This window comes from Corapipo altera, unplaced genomic scaffold (genome assembly GCF_003945725.1).
Source record: "Corapipo altera isolate COAL_440 unplaced genomic scaffold, ASM394572v1 305, whole genome shotgun sequence".
NCBI classification, from domain to species: Eukaryota; Metazoa; Chordata; class Aves; order Passeriformes; family Pipridae; genus Corapipo; species Corapipo altera.
Genome location: NW_020885011.1, coordinates 29,573 through 57,172, shown reverse-complemented (window position 1 = coordinate 57,172; position 27,600 = coordinate 29,573). Strand labels below are relative to the sequence as shown.

General features: G+C 48.6%; 5 protein-coding genes across 5 annotated transcripts in view; 3 read left to right on the top strand and 2 right to left on the bottom strand.

Annotated features, from left to right (window-relative positions):
- Nucleotides 1-2: 2 nt before the first annotated feature.
- On the top strand, nucleotides 3-11,364 carry LRRC45 (leucine rich repeat containing 45; the record flags this gene model as incomplete). The annotated part of the gene is made up of 17 exons (XM_027667527.1): nucleotides 3-195; nucleotides 763-824; nucleotides 1,708-1,778; nucleotides 2,098-2,276; nucleotides 2,982-3,110; nucleotides 3,688-3,800; nucleotides 4,358-4,416; nucleotides 4,536-4,613; nucleotides 5,517-5,652; nucleotides 5,953-6,030; nucleotides 6,203-6,314; nucleotides 6,487-6,557; nucleotides 7,455-7,547; nucleotides 8,153-8,245; nucleotides 9,125-9,298; nucleotides 9,391-9,538; nucleotides 9,944-11,364. Coding segments are annotated over 17 exons (1,986 nt in total), but the record flags the coding sequence as incomplete, so codon positions are not given.
- A 536-nt stretch (nucleotides 11,365-11,900) lies between these two features.
- On the top strand, nucleotides 11,901-16,376 carry RAC3 (Rac family small GTPase 3). Its single transcript, XM_027667486.1, has 6 exons — nucleotides 11,901-12,065; nucleotides 13,433-13,504; nucleotides 13,765-13,882; nucleotides 14,473-14,535; nucleotides 15,018-15,177; nucleotides 15,279-16,376. The coding sequence occupies exons 1-6, from the start codon at nucleotides 12,031-12,033 to the stop codon at nucleotides 15,407-15,409; spliced, it is 579 nt and encodes a 192-aa protein (XP_027523287.1). The 5' UTR covers nucleotides 11,901-12,030; the 3' UTR covers nucleotides 15,410-16,376.
- On the bottom strand, nucleotides 15,961-19,819 carry DCXR (dicarbonyl and L-xylulose reductase). Its single transcript, XM_027667485.1, is given in 9 exon segments — nucleotides 15,961-16,661; nucleotides 17,128-17,245; nucleotides 17,335-17,399; nucleotides 17,562-17,661; nucleotides 17,931-17,973; nucleotides 19,178-19,332; nucleotides 19,427-19,524; nucleotides 19,634-19,787; nucleotides 19,790-19,819. Coding segments are annotated over 9 exon segments (867 nt in total). The 3' UTR covers nucleotides 15,961-16,557.
- Nucleotides 19,820-20,182: 363 nt separating this feature from the next.
- Nucleotides 20,183-27,600, bottom strand: RFNG (RFNG O-fucosylpeptide 3-beta-N-acetylglucosaminyltransferase; the record flags this gene model as incomplete). Its single annotated transcript, XM_027667457.1, has 8 exons — nucleotides 20,183-22,671; nucleotides 22,896-22,981; nucleotides 24,296-24,461; nucleotides 24,552-24,640; nucleotides 25,419-25,572; nucleotides 25,939-26,041; nucleotides 26,536-26,584; nucleotides 27,394-27,600. Coding segments are annotated over 8 exons (921 nt in total), but the record flags the coding sequence as incomplete, so codon positions are not given.
- The window catches only part of GPS1 (G protein pathway suppressor 1), a 10,244-nt gene continuing 10,043 nt past the window's right edge, over nucleotides 27,400-27,600 (top strand). The window contains exon 1 of the mRNA XM_027667472.1: nucleotides 27,400-27,418. The gene's annotated coding sequence lies outside the window, so the exon portion shown is untranslated. The remainder of the gene's footprint in view (nucleotides 27,419-27,600) is intronic.

Genomic DNA, 27,600 nt, shown 5'->3' with positions numbered 1-27,600 from the left:
TGTGTGCGGCGGCGGGCGCGGCCCCGCAGGAGGCCGTGCTGCGGCGGCTGCGGGAGCCCGGCGGGGCGCGGGCCCGCCTGGACCTGACGGCGCAGAGCCTGTCGCTGCAGACGTGCGGCGCGCTGGGCCGGCTGCTGCCCGGGGCCGCGCCCTTCGCCGCGCTGGCGCTCGGCGACTGCGGCCTGAGCGAGGAAGGTGCGCGCGGGACTCGCGTCGGGGGTGCCCCCGCCGCCCCCTCAGGCCGGGCCGGCGGAACGGGCCCGGCCCCGCGCTCTGCCGGCGGCGAGCGGGGCGCGGCGGGAGGTCGCTCGTGTCTGGGGGCGGTGAAGGCGCCCGGTCTGTGACAGTGTGGGTGGTCAAGCGCCCCTCGGTTCCGTCCCTCTTCGAAGGCGGCTCTGCTGTTGTTGGCCGTGGACGGAAGGGACAGTCCGGCTGGTTAAAGCCGCCGGCAGTGAAGGCGCTCCCGGGGCAGCACAGCCGTGGCTGTGGGGCCTCTCCAGGCGTGGGCTGAGCTCGGGGCTGGGTCACGCAGGTGCACAAGCTCCCGTGCAGAGCTCTGCCCAGACACCTCTTTGAGACCGTGTTAACAGTCTCCTGCCCCAAAAACTCAGGCTCACGCTTTCTAGCAGCAGTGGTCGTTTACCTGGTCATTCGTTTCTCGAAGCCACGTCTCCTGAGCTGGCTGTTTGACAGGACGACATACTCTCGGCTCAGGCAAAGGGTTCCACAATGAAATAAACAGCTCTTTTTTTTCTCACTCAGGTGTAAAACTTCTGTTGCATGGTCTTTGCTCCAACACCACAGTCAAATCTTTGGATCTGAAGGTGAGTGTTCAAATAGAATTAGGATAAAGTGGTGGACGAGAAAAAAGGAGCACAGGCTTAGTCAGAGTTAGAACTGGACAGTTCTGGTGCAGGATTGTTCAGAAAGATGCATACTTCTGTAAGGATTTTGTTCTCAAGTGACTTGTTCCTTGTGTCGTGTCCTTAACACCATGTCACAGCGTTCCAAAGTTACTTTGCAGATCATCTTTATCCATTTTTATTTGGTTACTCTGTTTTGATAGGAAGTTATAGCTATATATCTTTTTGTCCATTGCTGCTTAGTCAGATGAGGCATATGTAGGGGTTTCTTTGTGTCTCTGTATTGATCAGTGAGTTACTAACTGACTTGTGCTTCTGTAGAATTTATCCAGCTTGCCAATGCCTTTTGGCTGGCCTGGCCTTGGTGCTGGGCACCTGCCTTCAGGTGTGATGGTCACTCTACTGAGAGTGACTTTCTGTCTGTATTCCTCTGACATACAGCTATTCTCTTGGATATACAGTCGCAAACTGTGTCACACCTTTCTTTCTCATTTGTGCTAGTGCTAACCGAGCCCTTTTTAATGAAGTATATCGAAATGGTTCTGCTTATCTAGAATCACCATTTTCTGTCCCATTGTGGCCCATGATGATCCTGTGCTATCCTGTGATTTTTGCAAGCTCTTGGTCATGGTGCCTCACAAGACCAGAGGTGTGTATGGATCCACTGTTCCTTCAGGGCTTTTAATTTTGTGGAAAGCTGACTGATACGTGAAACAAATGGTGGTTGGACTATCTTCATCCAACTGAAATTGGCACTACAGCTGGGGTGCACCTGGTGGTGTTTGATGGGGTAGGCGGACTGGGACAGATGTAGCCTACTCATCACCTGGGACTTCTGTTTCAGGGAAATAACCTACGAACTGTGGGAGCCGAGGCTTTGGGAAAACTTCTTAGGCAGAACAAATCCATCCGGAGGTAAAAAAATTGTGTCTACCTCTCTTTGTGTTATTCCTGTTAGATGGAGCACAACAGTTGAAAAGGGCTGAGGGTGTTTTTTATTGGGGTAGGAGGAACATCGAATGGTACAATTTCTTGTGACGGGTGGGAGAGGTGAAGGAGTGAGAACTGGAGGTGCCCTTTCAAAGGATGCCAGGTCATGGCAGCATCCTGCTCTCTGAAACCAAGTCTGTTCGTGGAGCTGGGTGTTTGACTGGGTACCATGATCCACATATCATTCAAGCTCATGCAGCTGTCCATTTACTCCACAAACTCCAATCCTGTCTGATTTTCCTAGCCTAACCTTAGAATGGAACAGCCTCGGCATGTGGGAGGAAGGCTTTTCCTTTTTCTGCCAAGGACTGGGAGCAAACAACTTTCTCCAGCGGCTGGATCTGCGCAATAACCAGATTAACCATCAAGGGGCTGGAGAGCTGGCCGTGGCACTGACACAAAATGCCAGTCTTCAGGAGCTGGGTAAGAGTTCTTTGCCCGTGTACATTACGCATGCACACACGCACATATGTATCTTCAGGTTCCTTGCAGGCTGCCCTGACTTCTGGCAACTGGTTGGTGTCGTTCCCAGTTCCTGTCGGTCTGGAGTGCATTGCTGTCTTTGTGCAGGGAAAGGTCGCAACCCCATGGTCTTTGGAGAATGGCAACTGTAGTTGGAATTTCTGGATCCAAACCTGCAGCTGAAGAATTGTGTAGTTGGAGCAGAACAGTCCTTAGCAGAGGAGGGAGTGTGTTCATTCCTATCTGTAGATGCTGTTGGCGTGCCTCGTGACAGACTCTGAGACTTAGTTCACACTTGCTTTGTCCTTATATGGAATTTTGCTGGAATTTCCTTCAGGAGAACATGGCTTTTGTTGCGAGTTCTTTCTCATCCGCAGATTTTGGCTGTAGAAGGAAGGCTCACAAGAGGCAGACTCGTGTAGATTTTGAACTGTTGTGCCTTTCTGCACTTTAAAGAAGATGTATCTACCTTTCCTGCTTTGTCTATTACTTTCTCTCCTTCTCAGTCATCTTGAAAGGGGAGACAGTGTTCACCTGTGTTTATGCTAAGACCATCTGGGATTAGTTAGCCACGCTTGTAGATGTATAAAGAGCATGGGGTTTCTTGGGCCTTGTGTTTTTCAGCAGATGTGTGACTACCATGGTGAAAGTTTGCTTTGTGTATAGATTTGCGATGGAATAATATTGGGCTTCTGGGTGGCCGAGCTTTGCTGAACTGCCTGCACAGAAACAAGTCGCTGAAGAGGCTGGAGCTGGCAGGGAACAATGTTCCTGGTGACATCCTGAAAGCTGTGGGTAAGTACGATGTGTTGTGCAGTAATGAGTCACTAACTCCTTTCCCACTTCAGCACTTGAGAGAAATAGGGCACTTGCTGCTCCAGAAGAGAGCTATTCCTCCTTTCCTCCCTTTCTCAACAGCATTTCTACAGGAAGCCCTACATTGCTTCCTCTTGTCCTTTAGTGAGAGCTGGTCAAATTGGAAGTGTCACTTTGACTAGCAAGAGCAAAAAAATAATTTGGATTGAGTCAGAGATTACTGTGCCATGGGAATGTGGGAGAACTTGAGATTAGTTTGCCTCTGAGCAGCCAAGTTTTGATGTGGCTTGTGCCGGGCTGTTGTTGTCCTGCCCACAGCAGAGTTGAACAGCTTTTCTATCCCTGGGATGTTGATTACCCAATACACAGTGCTCTCTTAGATCTCATCCCACCTGGTGGTGTAAGGTGAGAGGTCTCTACAAGGGCCAGCCTGAGAAGGGAAGCTTCCCTGGTGCTTCTGATAGCCAGGTGTCATCCTGAGCGCTGTTTCTTCCAGCAGTGCTTGCTGTTCTGTTGCTTTAGAAACTTGTGCATGCTCTCCTGCTCTCTGCATCAGAACAAGCCTTGGATCACAACCAAGACCGTGAGGCTATCCTGAGTGAGGCCCAGAACCAAGTGTACATCCTCAACAAGGAGGTCTTGAATCTGAAGGATGAGAAGAACAAGCAGGTCAGCAATCTTACATGTTGGCAATTCAAGTAGGGCAGCTGGAATCCTTTGCTTTCCCTTGGAGCCCCAGAGAACACTCAGTGACAGTAATATTGTGCACCTGAAGTTGCACGTGCATTTTTATGGGCAGGCACACAGCATGGTTTGAGTACATTGGATCCTTCCTCTGAGCTGCATTGACCGGGAATCAGGTCAAATGACAAGTATGGGTATGGACACATCCCTGCTGAACATATTCACTCTGGATTCTGCAGGAGTTGTGGTGATTTTTTTTAACCCACATTCATACTTTTCAGTTCTTTTGCAGCTATTTTGATATGTTCCAAGTGGTATAAACCTAGAGATCTGAGTCTGTTTTCCTTCTGGCACTGCAGGGTGCAGAGTCCCTATAGCTGATAATCTCATTCAGATGTGCTAATAAATGCATCAGACCTCCAGTTTGCTTCCAATAGTAGCTTGACCTGTCTTCAGCTGTTTCTGGGAAGAGAAGCATGAGAAGTATACCTGTTTTAAGCTGATGCAGTTCATTTTCTCCCTGAATTTTGCCCTGTTCACAGTTCTTGGATTTTATGGACACTGTAGACAAGCAGAAAGAAGAAAAAGCCAAGAGTGAGAGGTGGGTTGGATTTCTAAATGCTTTCTGCTCTTCAGTGGCAGAATTGAGCCCTCTCCCATTTGCTGTGAGAAATTACCCACCTTTTTGTTTTCTTTCTTTTTTTTGTCTCCGAAATGCAGAGTGTCCGCAGCACGAGTCAGCCAACTGCAGGAAGCATTGGATGAGCAGCACTCCATTATGAATTCACTGAAAGCCAAGTATGGAGGAGGAAAACCTCCTTCCCATTGTCTGTGCTATATACACAGGACTGAGCAGAGCTGCTAAGAAGGGGGATAACCTTGTAGAGTAGCTGGTTTACTGTTTTGCTTAGTTCTGCAGTAATATCCAGAAATTAGGGCCAGATCATGCCTTTGAGTTGGCCACATTAGACACTTAGCCAGCTTTTAAGTAAAATTACAGTGCCTTGGTGTATGAGCAAGTGAATTACAGAGGGCAAAAAGGAAGAAAAATGATTGTGTGGGTGGGATGGGGGCTTGTTCCTTGCATGGTTTACAGCCTGGCAGGAGGCAGTACCTGCTTCCCCTGGCAGTGTTCTCTGAGAATCACTGCAGATATGAAGGAGCCTGGCCTAGGAACAGGGGGGTGGAGCTTCCCAAAAGCAGTGCTAGGTTGTGCAGAGTCATATGCACATGGCAGTGGTTAGACTTCAAACACTCCTGAGCCAGGCTGATTCAGTTATGCCAGGTAGAGGCAGTTTTATTATGCCATGCCCTGGTGTGAACATGTCCCTCTCATGGACAGAATAAGCAAATTGCTTCTGCTACTCACATTTAAAATTCTGTCCATAATTTTAAACAATCTTGCGGTGGTATAAAATAGCCAGCTTTGTTCTGTGAGAGTGAGCAAATTCTGGAGGGGTCTGGGCAGGGAAAATGCAAAGGGCACCAGAACACTGGGCCCTGAGAAGTCCCAGGTCACTGTTTGCAGATGCTGCTGGGTACAGAGGTCAGTGGTGTCCTTCTCCTAGGGGCAAAAATTGCCTCAGTTAGCTTGATTTCATCCACTGCCAGACAGGTGCTAGCACCTTGTACCAGATGGCGTGGAGATCTCACTGCAGTGTCTGCCTTGGAAAAGACTCCAGGAATTGTTTCTCTTTAAAGGCTGCAGATGACTGAAGCTGCCCTGGCTCTGTCTGAGCAGAAGGTACACAACTTGGGAGAGCTGCTGAATGCCATGAAACAGGAACAAACCAGTGTGGCTGAGTGCCACTTTAGGGAGCTCCAGCAACAAAAACAGGTGAGCTGAATAAGTCCTAGTTAGGTTAGAGGGCAAGGCTCCAGGTCATAAGTTGTTTGTGTAGATTTGGGGGATGCTGCAAAGGATAGAGAAGTGTGATTTTTTTAGTACTAGTGGGTTAACTAAAGCCACCACGACAAAAATTCTTGTGTAAATTAGATAGGTGAGTGCTAGGTATGAAGAGGAGCCATGGTGTTTATGGGGTAGGTTGGATTTGACTGGGTGTGGTATTGGTTGGCATATGTTGATAGTGCAAGAACTAAGGTGAGTACAGGTTTTTAATTTTGATTTTGTTTGCAGGAAAGTGCTGATCGAGAAGGCAAGCTTTTGCATGACTTGTCTGCTGCCAGTGAGAAAAATCTGCTGCTGAGAAACCAGGTAGGAAACTAAGTCCAAGGCTGAGAAGGCGGACTTGAACATATATAACTTCTGCTCTGTCTGTATGTTTTCTGCTTTGATCCTTGGTTGTGTCTGTACTCATTGTCCTGTACAGCCAACTTTTTCTGCTAATAGAAAAAGAAGATCCTTTGTGGTGGTAATTTTCTTGTAGGTGGATGAGTTGGAGAGGAAGTGCAAAGTTCAGCAGGATCAGCTGTTCCAGGTGAAACAAGACTTGGCCAACACAACTGCAGAGCTGAAGCTTCGGGCTGTGCAGGCTGAGGGTGAGTGGAGGAGCAGAAACAACTAGTGGACACCTGTGGTTGGGATCACTGTTCATGAGTCAATGGCACAGGGCAGTCACAGAGGAAGGGCAGCAGAGTGTGTGATAAAGTATGAATACAGCCTGCGTGGCAGGAATGCCAGAATTGTGATATGCCTGCTTTTGATTTGCAGAACGTCTGGAAATGGAGAAGAGAAGATTTAAACAAAGCCTTGAAGACATGGAATCCCTTCGAGTAAAAGAGGTAAGGATGGGGTTTCTGCAGCATCCTGAGGTTAGTCTTTCTTTGGTCCTGACATACAGGCACCACTGGAGGTCATTGTTTGCTGTCAGGTGCTTTTAAAAAGGTTGAAAAGTTAGTGGACTCGGAGTTACTGTGGGAATAATGAGCCATTTATTCAAGCAAAGCCTGCTTTAAGAGGTCAAAAGACATTCTACCAGCTAGTAAGATTTTGTAGCTTGCAAGAGTCTGGGCCAGAGTGGTATGAGATGCTCCAAAAGAGGCTGGGAGCTGGCCCTTGTGTTAGTCTTGCTATGCATAGAGGTATTTATGAATAAGCAGTCTTGTCCTACTTCTGAAATAAGGATGCTTTAATGGAGGAAATTGAGACATACATGCTATACACAGCAATCCTCTAACAGGGCTCAGTGTGCCAGTTCTTTCCCTGTTCTGTTTCAAGGGGGGTTGTTTCTGAGTGTGGACCGGACAAGAGACTATGATCAATTCTCTTTGCAGTGTTTGTTGAGGTGTGAAATCTCTCAAAAATAAAATTGCACCAATAGATTTCTCTGAAGATTTTGAAATATTCTAAGAAAAGACGTGCCAGGAAGATTTTAGCCACATTATAGCTGGAAAATGAATCTGTGGTGTTTCGTACCACTTGACAATGAGAACTTGGGCTCTGTATCTTTCGTCATGGCTTGGGAGGGATCTCTGCCTAGAAGTTCCCAGTTTCTAGAGGGCAGATTCTATCTCTATTACAGTTTCCTAAGGGAGCTCTAGAGAGGTAAGAGTTTTTCTTAGGTGGTAAGTGGGTCAGTGAGAGGATGCTTCTCTCTCATGACAAATGGCCCTGCTGATACACCTGGAAATGGGAATACTTTTCTAGAACTTGCTTAAATGGTTTCTGCTGCTTTGCAGGTGGATCATATGACACAGCACATTGAGGCCAGTGAACGTTCCATGCAGGACAGGATCCAGAGGCTAGAGACCATCAGGATATCTCTGGAGGAGGTGAGAAAGGATGCTGCAGGCATGTTTGAACACTCATGTAAGCAGTGCAAAGAGTAGGCTGCCAGGGGAGCTTTGTGGAGTCTTCCATTGCTCACCTCTGTAAAGATTGTCTTGTGGTCTAGAGAAGAACAGAAAAGAGCAGTATACCAGTTAAAATTATTTTTACCGCTTTGAACTAAGGAAGGAGAAGGTTCCAAGGAGAAACTTCTAAATTCGAATTGAACAGAAATAAGGATTCCGTTGAACATGGTGAGAGTTTTACCAAGATTTGACTTCATGGGTTTCCCATGTGGTCTCAAGTAGTGTAGCATATTTCTCCGTATCTATTTTCCCAGCAACATTCAGCACTGCTCTCTCCTATTGCCTTCTTTTGGAAAGCTTTACCTATTACTTGCCCTCGTATAACTGAAATTCTCATTGAATTGTGATGGCAATCTTGGGGGAAGAAAAGGTTTGTCATCTTGACTTGCTTTCACTGCCCCTGAGTGAGAGGGAGATCTGTGTCATGTTGTAGCCTGCGACTGGAAGCTGCTAATGTTTTCTGGTCAGTGTTGCAGTGATGCAGGTTCTCTGTCTGGAATGATTTTTCCATGTTCCTGTGGCAGGAGCTGAGCCAAGTCAAAGCAGCTGCACTTGCTGAGCGAGGCCAGGCAGAGGAGGAGTTACTAAAAGCCCGGAGTCAGGCCCGCTTGGAGGAGGTGAGGATAAGACCTGTCTGTAGCCCTGCCCCTGTGTGAAAGAAGCGGTTTGGCTGCCTAACCTATGATTTAGTCTTGGGGAACTGCTATGTAACTCCCCTCTCTGGGTTTCACTGGCCTGCAAATGGTGTGATTGCTGAAGACGGAGCCTTGAAAAGTCTGATTTGAATTGTCTCCAATAGTAACAGAACTGATGTGGATCCTGTCAAAGCAGGTTTCCTTTTAAGTTGCCAGCTTCTGAAGCCAACAGCCAGATGTCGATCCTTCCATTTAATGGCAACTTTCATGGGGTGTTCCTGTTTCTCTGGACTCAGAAAAGTTTCTTCGGGTGGCTACTGCTGCTGGACAAATAAAGTCACTGTTTGAATAGAACTTTGTGAAAATGGCAATGAAGTTAATATCCTGTGAAAGAGAACAAGGGATGAGGAAAACACAAAAAAGCTATTAGAATGTTACTTATATGTAACATCACGAAAGAAAATGCTTCACTGAGTTACAGACATAGAAAAGCTGATGTGTGGGACCCAGCAGTTGCTTTGCTGCACACAGTGGTGCTTCAGAGCCGTTTGGAGTATGAAGGAAGTGAAGGGAGAGCATTGGTTGTGAAGACTGGTGGTGGCATCAAGTGCATCTGCCCAGGACCTGCCTCTTTCTCAGTGAGTCAGTCTCCATCAGTGTCCTCCCTGGCAAGAAGCAGCAGCTTGGGGTCATTCCTGTCTGCAAGGAGCAGGGCTGTGTCTCTTATGGCCAAGTCCCGTGCTTGTTCTTCAGTGCCAGTTGACTCAGCCAAGGGTTCACTGTGTTAGGAACGAATAGGGGAGAATCCCTTCACAGGAGTGGAGTGGGACTGATGTTTTCATTTTCCTTTGTGTCTTACAGCAGCAACGACTTGAACACCTAGAAGAGAAGCTGCGGCTGATGACTGAGTCACGGGATGAAGCTCAGAACTGCTGCCTTAAGCAAAAAGAAATGGTTGCTGAAGCCCAGGCCAGAGCCAAACAGTTGAGCCTGCATGCTGATGGACTCAGGAGGCGGCTGGAGGAACTTCAGCAGGTAATTTGGACTGCAGTAGAGATGGTCACCACAGGGACAGAACAAGTTGCTGAAGTTGTTTGGTCATTCATGGATTTGTCTTTGTGTGTCAGGACCTGAACAGTAAGGAAGAGGAGAAAGTGACAGAAGTGAATAAGGTGAAGGTGGAATTACAGGAGCAGATTGGGCACCTGGAAGCTGAACGCACAGCACAGGATGGGCTGAGAGAGAAGATTGCAGCTCTGGAAAGACAGCTGAAAGGTGATGGATTCTTTCATGCTTCTCAAATGGTAATGCTGAGTTACCCTGCACTGGGTCTGGAACTGAGCTGTGCTTACAAGTAGTAACACCTGCACTTCCTGCCTGTGCGTACACTTATGAGTTGTACTCTCCATCCTGGTGTATTTGCAGGGATTCTTGTCCTCATTTTATAGAGACCAAGACTCAGATAACTACCCAAAGCTGCACAGCAAGCAAAATGTTTGGGTTTCCCGCACAGTGAAGTGTAACATGCTGTCTGTGCAAAACCTCTCATGTTGTCTCATGCAGCTTCTCTCATGTGCTTGTTGACCATCCCACTTCCATTGCCTGTGGCTGTGTCTGTAACGTGTTCTTATTTATTCTGGGGACACCTTAATTTTGTTTACTAATGCTGCTCTTTTACAGCCTTGTCAAATAATCACCGTGAAGCACTGCTGGACAAAGAGGGTGAGGTCTCTCTGCTGCTGGAGAAGCTGAGAATGAAAGAGGCCGAGATCTCCAGGGTGAGGGAAGAGGAGGCCCAGCGAGCAAGTTTCTTGCAAAATGCCATCATGGCATATGTGCAGGGACCCCCCTTTGGAACCCACAGTTCTAGGAAATGAGAGCATGGCTTAAAGGATCCAAATACCTGCTGTGAGGAGAGGGTGAACAACTCAGGTACAGCTCCTTCTTCCTAAACAGGACAGTTTTATCAGAGCGGGATGACACAAAGGCTTGCAAACACAGAAAATTGTTCTCGCTCCTCATAAATCTTCTTCCTGACCACATAAAAGGGAGTGGGAAACTACCATCCAGGCTCGTGGGTCTGAGTGCGTGATGCGGAGCCCTTCCCCTGAGCTGCCACAGTGTTTAAAGTATTTTCTGTGTTCTTTTACACAGCACCAGCCTGTCAGCATACTCTGTTGCTACTGGGGGTTTGGTTTGTATGTTCCCTGGCAGAGTCCTTCTGCAGCATTCGTTTGGATGCCAGAGCTGTTCACAGTGAAACCCGATAAAAGGCGACAGCAGTGTTCACAGCTCCCTGTGGGCAGGAGCCATTTGGGGTCCTGAAACTTCTGGAAGCACCGTATCTTACACATCTGTACTTTTTCACCCAGTGCTTACAGATGGAAGCGAAGTCTGATAGGGCCCTCTCTGGCTCATTTACCCTCCTTGCCGTGGCTCTGGCTGTGTTGGTGGGCAGTAGATTTGTGTTCAGCGTGGACAGAAACAGCTGTGGAGAGGGGCTGGGGTGCAGTGCTGTCCATGTCCTTGTGGGGCAACTGGGCTTTGGCTGTGGTTCAACTTCTACAACACTGACTGGCAGAGAAGGGGCCAGTGGGTGGTTGGGGGTCAGCATCTGTGCTTCTTCACTATGAACTGCAGCCCTTCGCTGAAGATGTTGTGGCCAATATGCAACAGGATTTGATTTCACTGTGACAAATGGCAAAGCTGTCCTCATGGCTTCCCAGGCCCCTGAAGCTGAGTGCTGTGGCCTTACCCTGGAGAGGAGCAATGCTTCTGTCTCAAAACAGAGGAGTTGCCTCTAAGACCATAAAGGGAGAGAAGGTGATTCCTCTCCTGACAGCACAAGGCCTTGTGTGACCTGGAGAAAGGGAAGGGTGGTGGGAGTCTGAATTGGAGAAAGGGGCCAGCAGTCTTGAGAGCCTCCTGAGAGTTCCTTCAATGACTCTGGGGCAACAACAATGATCTTGCAGTGTACATATTTTAGGAGACGAATGGAAAATGAAAGTTTCTGTGTGGACTGGTTGGTTTGTGTTCATGATTTTTTATATTGGGTTTTGCTCTGCTTTTTCAATAAAGAGCTTTTGCATTTTGCCATAAGACTGGACAACGATGAGCTGGATGTTTGGCTGATGTGGAGGGCGGGGCCGGCTGCTGTGTTACTCTCCTGAAAACCCTGCCAGCCTGTCCTGGAGCTAAATGGCTGTTACAGGTGGATAAGCTGGGTAAGGTTTTCGTTCTGGACTAAGGTTAAAGCAGAGAAGCTGGGAAGGCATTCCCCAGTCAGGAAGAGCGAGTCTGTGGTGACAGCTGCGTCATCTGTAAGGGAAAAGCAAAGCCTGTTGTTTTGAGACAGGGCCGCTGCAGTGGGCACCTCTGTTCGAGGTGGGGGAAGCCACAAGCCTGCAGAACTTTACCAGCTCCTGGTTGGTGACAGCGAAATCTGCACCTACACCGTAACCAGGTTTCAAAGCTTCGTTCTTGAGCCGGTGGCCCCCGGTGCGGGAGCCGGCCCCGAGCAGGCCCCGCCGCGTGTTTCCCAGGGCGGGGCCGCGGGGCCGCCGCTTCTCCGTCCCCCCGGTCCGCGGCGGAGCCCCGGGGAGCGGCGGGGCGGGGCCTGTGGGCGGGGCGGGCTCGGCTCGGCTCGGCTCGGCTCGGCTCGGCTCGGCTCGGCTCGGCTCGGCTCGGCTGGACTCGGCTCGGCTCGGCCCCGCCCCGCCCCGCGGGCGGTCACTGCGGCGCAGTCGCGGCGCCGCCATCGCGGGCAGATGCAGGCGATCAAGTGTGTTGTGGTGGGCGACGGGTGAGTGCGGGCAGGGCCGCCCCGGCCCCCGCAGCCCCGCACAAAGCGGGCCCGGGCCCGGCGGCGCGGAGGGAGGGAGGGAGGGAGGGAGGCAGGTCCGGCCGGCCCCGCCCCGCGGCTCGGGAGAGCAGCTCCGCCGGCGGGAGGCCCCACGCCGGGCGGCGAGGCCCGACCCGGCCTGGATCGCCGCGGTCCCGGCTCAGGCGGGGCCGGCGGGAGATCGGGGCCTTGCGGCGGCCCGCGCACTCCTGCCCCGCTCCCTCCTTAGTTGATGAACTTGAGTCTCGGTCCCCGGGCGCTCCCGAGCCCCATCGGGCTGCCTGGGTAGCAAACACCGGCTTCTCTTGGGTTTGACGTCTATCTCCTCGTTGGTTTAGGTGCCCGTATTTCGCTGTTTTTCATTGTACATGTTTGATTCATCACAGAGTCCTCCCGAAAATCTTCGCAGGTTCCTCTCATATGTCCTTTTGTTGTTTGTTCCGAGGTGAAGTGTGTTGCTCTTTCTGATTTTATCATGTGCCCCTTGTCACCCTTTTTGCTCTTTTCTTTAGGCTCTTTCTGAATTCCTTTTTCTTAGAACACATCTGTGTGCAAGATGCAGGCATGCACTAGATTTATGGTGCTTTGTAACTTTCCTAGCTCATCCTGCATATTTTTCCTCACAATTCCAGTTTACTTTTCTGATCACCACAGGAAGCTGAGAGTTGAGGTACTGAGACCTGAATGTGAACTGGTCTTAGGCAGGGACTGGTCTTTCCCCTTTCCCACTCATGTCACCACCTCAAATACACATTTGGGGTAAGGCCTTCCAGGTTTCAGTCTGTGGGGGCTAAAGAGGGAAAGAGGAGAAAGCCGACCACCAAAACAACCTTATTGTGGAGGAGAGAGGAACAACTGGGAGCACAGGATGTTGTAAAGGGACTTCAGCTGAAGGTTTACTGTCTTGATACTAAATTCCTGTATCTGAGGAGCTTGTAGAGTTCTGTGTTGTTGCATGGTTTTTCACCTGTTTACCTGTTTTGCTAGACCATTATGGATCTGTTGAGCCCAGCACACAGCCTTAATTTATTCCTTCTCTTGGTTCCTGAAACACTCTGTTTTGCCTGGTGTCTTGCTGAGGCTGAATGGATGGGGAAAAGGAATGGGAGAGAGCAGGGTCAGTGAGTGCTCAGGCAGGGTGCACATTAAGAGTTCAGACCTGGCCCCTGACAAGCAGGGAATTCCAGTCTGCTACAGGTTTGTTTTCTCACACAATAACTTTTTGCCTAACGTTGTGTTTTGGAGTTGGGGGGGGGAAGGATGAGTTTTACTGCCTCAGTGCTACCTGCTGTACCGTTCTTTATGTTCCTCACTCTTATCCTCTGCAGAGCTGTTGGGAAGACCTGCTTGCTCATCAGTTACACCACAAATGCCTTTCCTGGAGAATACATCCCCACTGTGTGAGTAATAACCTTGGGCTCAGTTGCTTTTTGATCTGTATGCATGTGTGTGTAAAAGTTGGTTTTTAAGTGAGGAGGTGGCTGTCCCAGATCAGACTGTGATGATGCTGGAGGTGTGGCTGTGTATGTGAGGAAGGCAGACTGTCCCCACTGGAACTGTGCTGCAGTACCCTTTCCTGATTCACTGCCTTCTTGGATTTTGTATAGAGATGTGAAGGTCACCACAAAATTGTCACTGATGAGGGACTCCTCCTTGGCAGGTTTGATAACTATTCTGCCAATGTGATGGTAGATGGAAAACCAGTGAACCTGGGCCTCTGGGATACAGCAGGGCAAGAGGACTATGACCGACTGCGGCCTCTTTCCTACCCACAGACGGTGAGTGCTGGGCTTGGACTGGCTTGTAACTGCTCCCTCTCGGAGACAGGGAGGCTCCCTAGGACAGGCATGCTTCTTTCCATTGAGGAAAGTCCAAGTTGCTGCAGCTGTACCCATAATTCTGGTTGTTTAAGAAGTATCACAGCTGATTTTCTCTGAAGAGATTGTCCTGTTCTAGTCCCTGCTTTGTAATGGTCTTTGAACAGTTACGGGTGCCCCAGGGAGGCTCAGGTGAAAGGAATGGCGTGAGGCTGCTGTGCAGCTGAGCCAGTTCCATGTTTCCACTCTCGCTTGGCAGGATGGCTCACTGTTGTGCTGCACTAGAAATATTCTCCACATAGCCATGCTGCCAGGGTGAAGCCCTTAGCACCTTAAGATGTTTGTGGCCACAGGCTTTTAACATGCAGAGCTCAGCATTGTGAAAGAAGATGTAGTCTTACACTCAAGGTCCATTGCTTTCCTCTCTGAATTAGCTTAACACCCTTAATGGGCAAGAATTTCTTAAAGCCACAGTCCGATCCCTCTCCCTTCTCCCTCCATTCTCTTTAGCTGTTTCTTTCTGCACAGCTGACCCTCTTGTTTCTGCACAGGATGTTTTCTTGATCTGCTTCTCCCTTGTGAGTCCAGCCTCCTTTGAGAATGTCAGAGCTAAGGTAAAGTATTCTCCTCCTGGGTGAAACAGTGGAAGGGAAGAACCAGTGAGGTCCCCTGCCCCACCGAGCACCACACTTAACAAGCCCAAAATTTCAAGCAGTCATGTCTTGGTGAGGGAAGGTCATAGTCTGCAGGTTTTAAGCAGGGCCTGCTTTTTATTCATGACTTCTTTAGCTAAGTTACTGCCTTTTTGAATCTGCATCCTAAGGGGTGTTCTAGAAACTAAAATGCAGTTAAGGGAAGCACTGTGTGCAGAGCTGATGGGCACTGTCTGTCATGATTCTGTGTCTCAGCATGTTCATTATTACATTTGCACCGATCTCTTTCTGCAGATATTCAGAACTGTAGGCAGCAGTATCCTCTGGAGGTGTTGACACCATGTCAGCTAGTAGTAAACCCCTCATTCCCAATAGTAGGAACACATCCTCATGGTTGTGGCCACTGCTCTAGCTACTTATCTTATCATGTCTCTCTGTTTCAGTGGTACCCTGAGGTCCGACACCATTGCCCAAACACACCTATTATCCTGGTGGGCACCAAGCTGGACTTGAGGGATGATAAGGACACCATCGAAAGGTTACGTGATAAGAAACTGGCTCCTATCACCTACCCCCAAGGCTTGGCCATGGCTCGGGAGATCGGTGAGTCTCCTGCGCTGGCAGATCTCTGTGGCATTGAGGGGGTGAGGGACAGTGTGTGGTGGTAGAACCAGAGTGGTTGAACTGGAGCTCTCTTTCCCCAGGGTCAGTAAAGTACCTTGAGTGCTCTGCCCTGACACAGCGGGGCTTGAAGACGGTGTTTGATGAAGCCATCCGGGCTGTGCTCTGCCCACCGCCCGTGAAGAAACCTGGCAAAAAGTGCACCGTGTTTTGAGGGCTGTGGCCTCGGTGCTGGCTCAGCATGTTGTCGTCCTCTGACAGATTGCGTATTAGCTGGGTGTTTCTGGAGGGGGCTGGGATGTGTAGGGCCCTTCATCATGTACGAAGTCAGTGTTTTTTAAATGTCTCTTTGATTTAACGTCAGTGTTGATGTGAAGGGGCAGTGGGGGCAGGAGACCAGCTGGGGGCTGTACAGCCCCCAGGGGAGGTACAATGGGGAAGGCAAGGTAGCTCCTTCGGGCAGCAGGCTGTTTTGGCTCTCCTGAACTCTAAGCTGAAAGGCCTGAGACATCTGTCCTGTCCTGGAAACGCCTGTTTTAAACCTGCAGGTGAAACAGGTGGTGAATATCCCGGTGGGAGTGGGGAGGGAGCTGATTTCAATGGTGCTGAGAGACAACAGCAGCTGGGAGGGTGGTAGGGTCTCCTTGCCCAGCCTGCTGTGGCTAACAGTTAACAAACTGGTGCTCTAGCAGAATGTGCCTGAGACTGTTAAAAAAATCATAACCAGCCCTGGAAGGGGTCAAAGTAAAAGAGAAGCTGAAGAACTAATCATTAGGTGCTTTATTGGGTACTAGCCAAACTGTGCATGAAACAGCTCTGTGCAATCAATGCATTTGCCTTTTTGTGTGTGCACACCCTAGGACAGCATGGTGCTGCTCCCCCCCATCAGTCTTTAGCAAGGCCTCCCCCCAAAATCCAGTCTCTGCAGAGCAGGGCTGGGGTTGTTGCCTCTATTTTGTTTTTTTCTACTAAAGACAGCAAAGGAAGCAATGAGAAGTCTGCTAACTTCTTTCCCTTCCCACTGAAAGTGCAGACAGGCTCTATGGTTTTGGATGGAACAGGGAGAGCTTCTGAAGGGTTGTGGGGGGGGAACAGGGTTGGAAGAGAGGTCCAATTTCTAATCATCATGTAGAGTGACAAGATAAAACCTTATTTGGTGCAATAAACATTCTCCATGACGATGTATGTGAGCTTCATTATATAGCAGCCTTCCAAAGGTTATTTTCTGCCTCACTTCTCCTACAGGCTCCAACCCTGCTGCCCCTCCAGCAAGACTATGTCTGTGTCATTGTTTTCTATCCAGTTTACATGTGTGCAGTACCAGTAGGGAAATTAAGGCCGAGGTGAAATGCAGGGGCCATCTTAGGAGACAAGAAAGCCCCCATCAACCATCAGTGAGCTGCCAGTTGTCATAGCACTCTTGCCACTCAGCAGGAAGAGAATGCTGTTCACCACATCATCCACCTCTGCAATCAAACACAGAGAACATCTAATGCACACCTCAAATTGTACCAGAAAAACAAGCATCCAAAGAGGTCTGCCTTGGACCTCTACATGTAATTAGAGCACGGAAGTATTTCTGCTTCCAAACTGTGCTTGATGCAGTGTCCAGGACAGCATAGCTGAGAGCTGGACATTAAAAAGTCCTTGTGATCAAATGATGCTTAGTTCACAGCAAACATCCTGTCAGATTTATGAACAATAGAGTAAGTTCATTTCACTTGTCCCAAGATGAGGAGGCTGTAGAAGAGGGGAAGAGAAGGTTGATTCTCACCCCGTCCTCATCAAATACTTCAGGAGTTCAGCCAGAAGGCATTCAGCAGAGCTGTGACTTTGCCCAAAAAAGCAGCAAAGTAACTCTGGCTGTTACGTGAGAGGGAAGGCTTGAGACAACACGAGAGCCCAGCCTGGGAACAGACCTATCCCACTGACCTGCAAACTTTCCCAGGGGAATCCGACTAATCATGGCAGCAGATTTCTGAGGGTCACTCCAGTTAATTCTCCCCATGTCAGTCATAACCACGGTGGGGTTCACAGTGTTCACCCTAATCTGGGACCAGCAGCAACAAACAATCTAAGCAGGCTCCTCTGAGGAAATGCTCAGGTTCAGCTTTCACACCTTCTCTCACAGACTCCTACCTTGTGGGGTCCCAGTTCCATTGCCATTACCTTGGTCAGCATATCCAAAGCACTTTTTGTGGAACCTTTAAGGGAAGGGAATAATGGGAGGCGTTAAGTGCATAACAAAGCACCTGGTCTGGAACAGACCGGGACATTTCACTGCCCTGAACTGGGAGCTGGCAGCTTGGTGGCTGTGGGTCTCCAGCTGGTCAGAACTGAGAGGGACTGAAGCTGCACATACTTACAGTAAACGGCGTGATCCCTCAGCGCACGCTGCGAGGCCTGGCTGGAGACATTCACAATAGCCCCTGCCACTCCCTGCGCGATCATCTGCCGAGCAACGATCTGGGAGGGGGAAGGAGGGAAAAAAAAGGAGTGCCAGAATCCTAACAAGAAAAATCTATGGTAGCCAAAAGAGCAAAAACATCTGGAGGAAGCAAGTCCTCTCTGCCCCCCGCTTACAGGAGAGTCAAAGTGTGAAGGGTCTGTATGGGCAGGTTGTCAGGCTGACTTTGGATTGCATCCCTTAAGTCCCCACAGTGGACACTTATCTGCGCTATGTACAACAGTCACTGCTATTCATGGAGACAGCTGCAGTGACAATTCTTCCTCACCTGGGAAACGTGAAGCACAGCCCCAAAATTCACATCAAGAGACCTACAAATAAAATAAAATTTAAACGTTACAGAGTGGTTGTAGGCCAGGCCAGACAGCTGTTTTGAGGCAGCAGAGGACAAGTGCTGCTGGTCTCTTGGAAACTCCGGTGATACTCTGACACAGACAGAAATGCTGAGCTGGGCCGAGCCAGGATGCTCAGGAGTGCTCTCGGCAGTGAACAGTCCATCAGCCACGGGCGCGGCACTGCCAGGGGAGGTGCAGTTGTGCACTGGCATGTTTCCCTCAGGACTCTGTCCTTCATCAGCCTAACGGAGTTTCCTCTGACAAAGTTTAAACACTAAGCCCTTGGGCCTCAGCCAGTGGCAACTCTTAGGTCAAGCAAATCTTTCACACAGCTCTAAAGAGCAAATCTGTTGTAAGGTGGGTAGAGGCAGCGTTTCTTCTGTTTGCCATATCGTCTGTCCTTTGTCAGGCCAGTTCTGCAGAATGGTCTTAGCAGAATCCATACCTTTTATGTTTGTCACAAACAAATCCTTTATTGTAGACTCTCAACGGATGTTTTTAACGTAGGGACAAAGCATGACCCATCCTCTCAGAATGATGTGGACTCACCCATAGCCTGTATCCTAAAGCTCACTCCCGGACAAACTATGGAGCTTTTCAGAGAAAAAGATGCCATGTTATTGCAGTAAGCAAATTTAATTTCCCACTGTGACTGTTTTATGCTCCCTTACCTGGCTTTGTCTTCTCTGTTTCTGAATTGTCTTAGTGACAACTGCCTTTCACTTTAACTGGGGCTGAGTTGGAACTAGACTGGAAGCTCTGAGCTTGATGAGCAGCAAAGGCTCTCACCTCCTGTGCCCGTGGGATGGCAGGTGCACCCCACCATTCTGGAGGTGACACTGCAGGTTCTGGCTACTGAGAAACAGGTGTAATACCCAGTGTTTGGTTTCCTTTTGCTGTTTATAGGGAGAAAGTTGATTATGTAAGGAATGAACAGACAGTAAAGAAAAAGGACATATGGAGTAACAATCAACTGACATTTGGCATTTCTAAAAGCGTGCGTGTCAGCCTGTCTGGTGTCTGTGCACCAGCTGCTGTCCTTTCTAGTTGCTTCCCGTCTCAAGACACCCGTTTCTGAAAAGTTCTGCCACCGTTTTTGACGTTCACGGCTGTGGTTCACCTTGGCGGGGCAGACTCGGTCCCAGAGCCTCTGCCGGGGAGGCCGGGGCCGGACACTCACCTCTGCAGGGCCTCCCGCGTCACCTCCAGGAAGGGCTGCAGCTCCGCCACCGCCGCGTTGTTCACCAGCAGCTCGAAGGGCCCCGCCGCGCCCACCGCCGCCTCCGCCGCGTCCCAGTCCGCCAGGTCCAGGCAGAGGGGCTCGATGCCCGGGCACTGCGGCGAGGGCGGCCGCGTGGGTGGGAGGCCGCGGGGGAGCCAGGGGGCCCGGGGGGGGTTGTCCCGGGCGGGACGGGGGGGTGGCCGGTACCTCCCGCACGAGGCTCTCCAGGTCCGCCGCCGTTCGGCTCAGCGCGGTCACGCGGGCCCCGGCCCTGCTCAGCGCCACGGCCACGGCGCGACCGATCCCTGCGGGGACACGGCGTCACAGCCCGGCCCCCGGCCCGGCCCCCGGCCCGGAGCGACCCCCGGCCCGGCCCCCGGCCCCCGGCCCGGAGCGACCCCCGGCCCCGGCCACCTTTGCCGGCCCCAGTGACCAGGGCCCGCCGGCCGCGGAAGCTGGGATGCGGCTCCATGCTGCGAGCGGACTGTGGCCGGGGCGGGCCCGCGGCCGAGGCGGGGCCCGGGAGGGGGCGGCCCGATAGGGCCGGGCCAGGAGCGGGATCCGTCCCCGCTGCCCCGGCAGAACGCGGCACGGAGCCATCTCGGGGCTCACCCAGCGAGAGACAGGCACGCAGAGGTGAACTTTCTTGAGCGTCCACAGCACACCAGGCTTTTTAGCGGCTGATGAAAAAGACCTGCCTCCTCTACCCATTCGAAGTGGCTGATGTAAGATGACAGTAATTAATGTCCTCGTTATCTCAATTTTTGGACTTTGTTAATTATCATTTGGAAGGATTCTTCTCATCCATATTTGCTCTCCCACCCATCCAAATAATTTATCTCCCGTGCTTTTTGGCCATTGGCATGACATGAGCCTGACAGAAGGCTACAGATTCCAGATTAGAGGGTTTATGGTCCATTTTTTGTATAGAAAGCATGTGAAGAAACATGACAAAACAAAGCCTTTGACATATTTAAATATTTATTTTGTAGAATCACTTTATGTATGAAAAAGCAGTTTTATTAAAAAGCTGCATCCTGATAGATCCACACAGCTTACTGTATTCTCAAGACAAGAAACCACAGAAGGAGCCTGAACACACCGAACAGTTCCCTACTGCCTTGCAGGAGAACATGGTCCTTTTTAAGTTCCATAAACACCCTCCCCACTTTGAGGGCACCGCCTCTTTGGCACACCTATTTTAGGTTGACCAGTGACCACAATGTGAAACTTCTACTTAGTTTTGCTGCCATCAATATGAGGTGTAATTTTTTAACTGCAGTTTGCTGTACAACTGCCACCCAGTCCATGCTGCCTGTGTTACCTTACAAGAGGCTGCTTCCAGTGGAAGGGGAAGAAAAGCTCCAACAGAAGAGTTCAGAATCAGTGCCTGAAGACAAAATAGCCTCAAGAGCTCATGAAGTTTCATTTTTCTGCTACAGGAGGTTAAAAACAAGAACCTAACAAGTGTTTTAAAAAAATTATATAGATACCAAGAATCTCCACAGCTTTTAATGACCAATCATTAAACCACAGGGTGCCTCAGTTCCAGTCAGCAGAAGATCTAATAAGGAGGCAGAACCTACTGTTCCTCAAGTCCTCTGTTTTCTGTGCCAGGCACACCTGTAACACTGACAGCCCATTATGGAACAGTCACTGTGCTGACTGGATTTTGAGCCAATTCCCTGCAGCATTCTTATTCCCATACCTCATAGTCACCTTAGGACATATGAGAGAAAGGAAAAATATAAGAAGGAACTACAGGACTGTAACAGAAATCAGCTTGTTTCCTCCTCAGTAGAACTGAGTAGAACATGCAAAGAGGACAAAGTACTGAGGTAAAAGCCAAAAGTTTTGTGTTAAAAAGCAGAATGCAAGAAACAGTATATTTCAGAAGGCTGACACCTTTGCTAAATGGCATCATAGAACACACTGCAGGCATTTGCCAGGAAGTTCAGTAACTAGCTGAAGCCCACGGTACAGCTGAGCACAGCTGTTTAGAAATCTGAAACTTCTGCTAGGTCTGCATTCTAACCAGCAATCATAGTTCCAGATCATACACTGTAATTCCATTATTCTCCCCTTAATTCAGCCTTAGATTCTAGCACTAAACCAGCAAGTATTTTTTTAAGAGTTTGAAAGAATGAACAGTGATTTTGCAAAGTCATTTTTCATGCTGTTCTTCAGGTCAGGTGGGGATTGCACATGGCCAAAGTCTGGGCTAACAGGAAAGTAAACATATGGAGCCCTGTTCCTTGCACTTTCAAAACTGTTTACTTTCTTTAGAAAGCAGCAGCAGATGATACTGCTACAGCACTGAACTTCTGCCTCTGTGTGAATGAGCACATTCATAATGTGCTGCTTTAAGTGACTGGATGAACTATTTATCAAAACATTAAGGAATAAAAATAAGCACTGATCTTGACCTTATGTTAATTGGAAGATTATCTGAAGCAGCTGGATTAACCATGGTCATACAATTAAAGGTCCTCAAATGACACCATCAAGACCTTCCTCAGCACATTGCAGCTATCTAGCATTTCTCCTCTCTCAGACAGCTTCAGAAACAGGGCATGTTTTGGCAGCCCAAGTTGTGCCAGCTCATGCGACCAACTACAGGCAATGTGGCAGAAACGATTACCATCTTGTCTGGCAAATATTTCTTCAGTATCAAACATCAAGGGAATAGTCTCGGACCTGGCAGACCACCATCATAATCATCAGCCACTGCAGTTCAGTTGGCAGGCGAGCCAGGTCTGACAATCACCTCCACAGGAGGTACACATGGACAACAGGGGAGGATGTGCACTGTAAGCAACTCTTATCCAGTCCTGAGTAAGCTCACCCTTACAAAGAGTTTTCTCATTACAAGGGCTTTCAGCCTTGTTTACCTTAGTGATTCCAGGATTTCTGCATCTAAGAACAGACCCTCTTCTGCCCACGGGTGGAGTTTTAATCTAGCAGGCCAAAGAAGCTCTTAAATAATTCTGTTCCCAAAAAAGATGAGTGAAAAATTCCCCTCTCTTGTCACCATGGGGACTACAGACTGCTCTAGCACTCCAGCTTCAAGACAATGGCTTCTAATTTGCCTCAGATGTGCCCAAGCACAGGTTCACATGACATCAGAAGAAAGTGTAAAGTGACTTGTACACACAGCACTGTGGTCATCTTATGAAAAACCACTGGACAAAAGAACAAAGATTCTTCCTGGAATGTTCCACACTGCAGCTGAACAAACCACACCTTATTGCTTTTCTAAATAGTCTGTCTATCTTCTTTGTAGATAACACTGGTTGTCTCCCAGAAGAAGAATAAAACCACCAAAAAAGTCCACCACAACTCCTGCAAACTAGGTAATATACAGGTGTCAGTGGCTGGTCAAGAATTATGACATCTTCTTAGCAGGGCACCAAATAGTGTCAGGATAAAGCAGACAATGGACAGATTTAAACCTATGGGGGGCAAAAAAAAAGACAAGACAGTATTAGATTGGAATTCTCCATACATGGAACGTACTAGCATTGGGTGTGCAGCAGTCTGATGGAGCAGAGAGGGTGGATTTACCCACTTCCAGCACAGCAACAAGAGAAAATAACCCCACTAGTGAGTTTGATCATCTGACAGATGATAAACATGAACAAGGTAGGGAGATCTTGTTTTGGAAGTGGACACTCACCGGGTTGGATCTTGCTGAAGGCCAAACACTCCTCCCACACTCACAACATTGTGTTTGTTCTCAGGGTCCCCGTAACTCAAGGTTACCTGTAAAAACAAATAAATATTTCAAAATGGTAACACTAACACAGAAAACCAGAGTGGAGGTAGCAAGGTTATTAGCGAGGTACCAAGAAAGTCTCCAAGAATGCTGATTATCTGAACATGGATCACATTTGGAGGACAGTTGTTACTTGTGACATAAGCAATGTTGGCACTGAACTGCACTAAAGGCAATGTGGGAGAATACACAGAGGATCTGAAAGTTGCATTGCCCTGAAGGATGAGTTCCCACTGTAAGCTTTGTGAGGACATTAATCCTGCTCCTGTCTGTACCTTCACTAAATAACACATGTTCATCCTCACCAGACATTGCCTGAAGTCTGCAATAGCAATGCTTTAGTATAGAGGGAAAATAGAAAGATTTGCATGTTAAACGGCATGCAAAGGTCTGCCATGTGAAAAACCTGGAACACAATTTAGATCTGTGGAACCTCAGTTCAGTGCTATTCTTCCACACAAGCACTGTATTAAGAAATTTTCAGGTGCTTTCTAATTGGACATTTCTTAGATTTCGGGTTAGCTGTTACCATCTCAGGGAACCAGTGATCACCAATGAAACACAATATTAGGCCTACAGTCCAACTCACTAATATGAAGGAGATTACATCACAGTGGAATTTGGCCCCAAGTGCACATTTCTGCTGCCTAATACAATTGCCAGGAAAATATAACCAAGCAGCTTGCAGGGGCAAAAAAGCACTCCCGTTCTCTCATGGTGCCAAGCAGCATGAGGCAGGCAACGCTGCTGGATGGCCTTGTGGCTCCATCTGCTGCCCAGGAGGAAAAACATCCCAGCAATTATAAAACTACTTGATTTTTCCTAAGAAACATTAATTTTCTTGCGGTTCAGACAAATTATTCTTAAAAATGATCGAACATTTAACTACGTCTTAGCTATTGAAGAAGTACTTCCTATAGCTGCCTTTCTGAACAGCATGAATTAAGACTGAGACTTTGTTAGGCAAAACCAGGAAGACTATTTAGCAAACTAAACATTGCCTCCTTCTACACTTGCTGCTACTGCCACTCACAGAAAGTCAGGGCTTAGAAGGAGATGGGAAATACTCTATTTAGACTCCAGGTAGCATAATGTGTCCCCAAAGGAGGGGACAGCCATATGACCTAGTTGGCTAGGATGAAAGTGTGCTTTTGACCTAAATGAAGGACTTGGGCAGAACACAGCTCTGAGTGAGTCTGTAGACATCCTTCTTTGCTGAAGAGTGCTACATCTATGCAGAGTAGTCTTTCTGATCAGACTGAGGTGTAATTATAAGGATAAGACATGAGGCACAGCCCTACCTGCTGCAACACAGACTCGCCTTGTAGTCTCTGCAGATTTTCCAGGTGGGAATGGAACAACGGGCTGTGCAGCAGCTTTACCTCCAGCAGCCCTTCAATGATGTAGCCAATGGTGCAGTCGTCAGGAAGACGCACCCTTTCCGCAGTACTGATGAAGTTGCCCAGGCTGTGAGACAGAGTGTGGAAGACAAGAGAAAATATGTTTTAAAGCCTCCCAAACATGTATCAATGGAGCTCAGCTAGGAACAGTGCTTGCCTGGCCCAGGGACTCATCTTCAAGGCAAGACCTCTGCTGATACAGAACCCTGCTCCACCTGTGGCAAACCAGAATTTCACGGTTGTCTTCTGAAGAGCAACAAGAAAAAACACACAGTAATTAATGATAATCAGCTTTTCCCATTTGGCTGGGCAGGGAAGGGAACTTGACATTCTATTGGATATCACATACTGCACTTGGCAAAACAAGGCTACAGATGAATCCCTATTTGTTTAGGCTGCTGAAAGCCTAGGTAGCTGTTCTCTCAAATGAAACTCTATCTTGGAACAGACAGCAGATGAACCATCAAATTAGCATACTGCAGGTAGCACACATGAAATGGAAAACTATAGTCCCACTCCTACCCAATTCCATCTGTCTCCTGGTCATTCTAGCCAAGGGTCACAGCCAGTTCAGTGCTCCTGAGGGTATCAAAGGTGGTCAATTATACACTTGGCTGCACGTCCAAGTAGACTATTTTGTTGTGCAGTCTTCCCTAACAAACTATTTTATAACTGAATTTCTGGCTAGTGGATTGATTTATCTTTAGACCTGTCAGTACAGGTGGCCTGCTTAGGACTTGTCCTTTAGCATGTATATCTTGTGATTGAGATATGTTTGCTTCCAGTTCTTGGAAACCTACTAACCACTTGGAACTAGAAATGCTTTATTTATCTAGAAAGCCTTTGTCAACATCGGAGCAAAGGTTCCTTTAACCCAGCACCCTGCCTCTGAAAATGACCAGTGCCAGGTTCACTTCTTGCAGATTAAATCACTCGGGTTTATGGGGGAATCCTATGAACTGTCAAGGTTTTAAAGGCTTAGAAAGTCAGGATGTCTCTCAGACAAACTGTAAAGTTTGCTTACTGATCCATCACTTTGGACATGATCAGCTGCTTCGATGGGATGGTCTAGACTCGGTCGCCCCACATAGACATCCTGGCTGTGTGAGAAGGCAGACAGGAGATGCAGGAGAGTCCGAGGGTTCACATAGTTGTCATCGTCCACATGGCAAAACCATCTTCACGTGAAACAGAACAAGAAGTTACAGGGACAAAGAAATGAGCTATAGGTTTACAACTGAGACTTAGTCTTTCAGGCTTTGGAGCAGGAAGTATTTCTTATTGCCCTAAATTACGGATTTGAAAAGCTGAAAGCACCCACAGATGCTAATTCTGTAAAGAGGCTGAAAAGATCATAATCTTTTCCACCTTCCAAATGATGCTTGTTTAAAAGCAATGCTTCATGCTGTGCTCCCTTCCATGCACTCATCCCCACATTTTAGCTAAGACTGCATTCCTTACTGGAGCAGAGATGGTTACTCAAGTTTCCTGTGAACACAGAACTGGAAGAAACAAAGTCAATCACAACAATGTGTTTCACCTACTTTTGCCCAGATTCCAGGAATTTATCATATTCCACAGACATCTTGCAGCAGAGGGCTTGCCGAGTATGGACAGCAGAACAGTTGGTGTTGATCATATGATCCCCTGGAAAAATAAAGACCAGCCCTTTCAGGTTTGCGAAATATGTGTCGTCCAAAAAGGACTACAAAAGAAGTGCACATTTGGCACTAATCCTGTACATCTGAGGTGCATATGGTGCATACGTGGAGAGCAAACTGCAGGACAGGCAGGGCTCACAGGTTATGCATCTGGCATGCAAGCTGCAGAGGTCATAAAATTGTGTGAGTGCACAAAAATGAGGGTATATACACAGTGCCATGAGACTGTGTACAAAGGAAATACCTAGTATAACTCTGGACCACGTAGACTTAAGCTTACTAACAAGAAGAAAGTGGATGCAAAGGTGAACCCAGTATTCAGGAAGTTCCAGGCATCCTGTTCAGGTGGCAAGCAGGGAGAAGTTTTCTCCATCTTAACTTCCCTAACTGCTTGTACAGCATGAAATAAGAACTTCTAGGAAAAGTATGAAAGAAACAAAACTCACAACAGATAGCATGCACCTAGGCTACACAGCTCACCTGCTTTCAGGCGTAGCTCCTGATCCTCCCAGTCTGTGAATATAAATGTCTGTGGGAGACAAAAATGGTGTGTCTACATTTGAGAACTTCAGCAACTAATTTAAAGCTTGTTCAGTTGCAGTCAGAATTCGGAATGTTATGTCTGTTTTGGCTTGTTTCACAGTAGCCACTGGACTGGGGGGAGAGAGCTCCAGCAACTTCAACCCCTACCTTATTTGTTAAGTTTTTTCATTGCAAGCCAGAAAATTGTCATTTCAATACAAATACATCCTATAACTTACTCTTCTAGTCTCAGGGCAAAGATAACTAATTTCCAGAAAGAAATGACTTTGATCTTTTTTAGTAGTACCTCCTCTCTCTGGCTGGGAGTCACCCACAGCTATCAAATAGATTAAAAGGAAAGAATGCAAGTCAGGGTGGGAAGTGGCAGGTGGCAACACTGTCCTGTCCCACCTGCTAGACAAAACTGCCTTACTATGCTTGAATAGACTGAAACTCTGAAACAAGGGAACTACTTTTATGTTGTTCCACAGTAACACGTAAGCAGCTGAACTTTTTGGTCCAAAATAGTGGTTTAGATGCATCAGCACTAGGGTTCTTTCACTCTTGAGTAGCCTTTTTCACAGTCATACACAAATCAGCAAATTACATCTGCTTGGACCATCGATGCCAGACTGCAGCTAAGTAGCTTAATCAACAACGCCTCTTTAGAGGAGGAATCGCTTAGACGACGTTCCTCAGTCCTAAAAGGAAATCTGCTTTTAACGCAGGCTTTTTAACACCCGGTGAAAAAGTGCAGCAGCCGCCCTGGCACACGCAGGGTCGGAGCTCCCGTCCCCGCCCGCCGCGAGGCCTCACCTGTCCCCGCGCCTGGGAGATCCAGGTTTGGAGGAGCAAGTCCAGCCGGCTCTTGTGGTACTTCCTCGTGGTCTTCACCGCGATGAAGATATCCTTCAGCTCCAGCGCCTCCCTGGCGGGGCCCGCGGCAGCGCCGGGGCGGCCCCTGCGCGCAGGCTGCGGGCTGCCCACGAGGCCTCGGCCACGGCCGCCCGCGCCGGGCCCGCT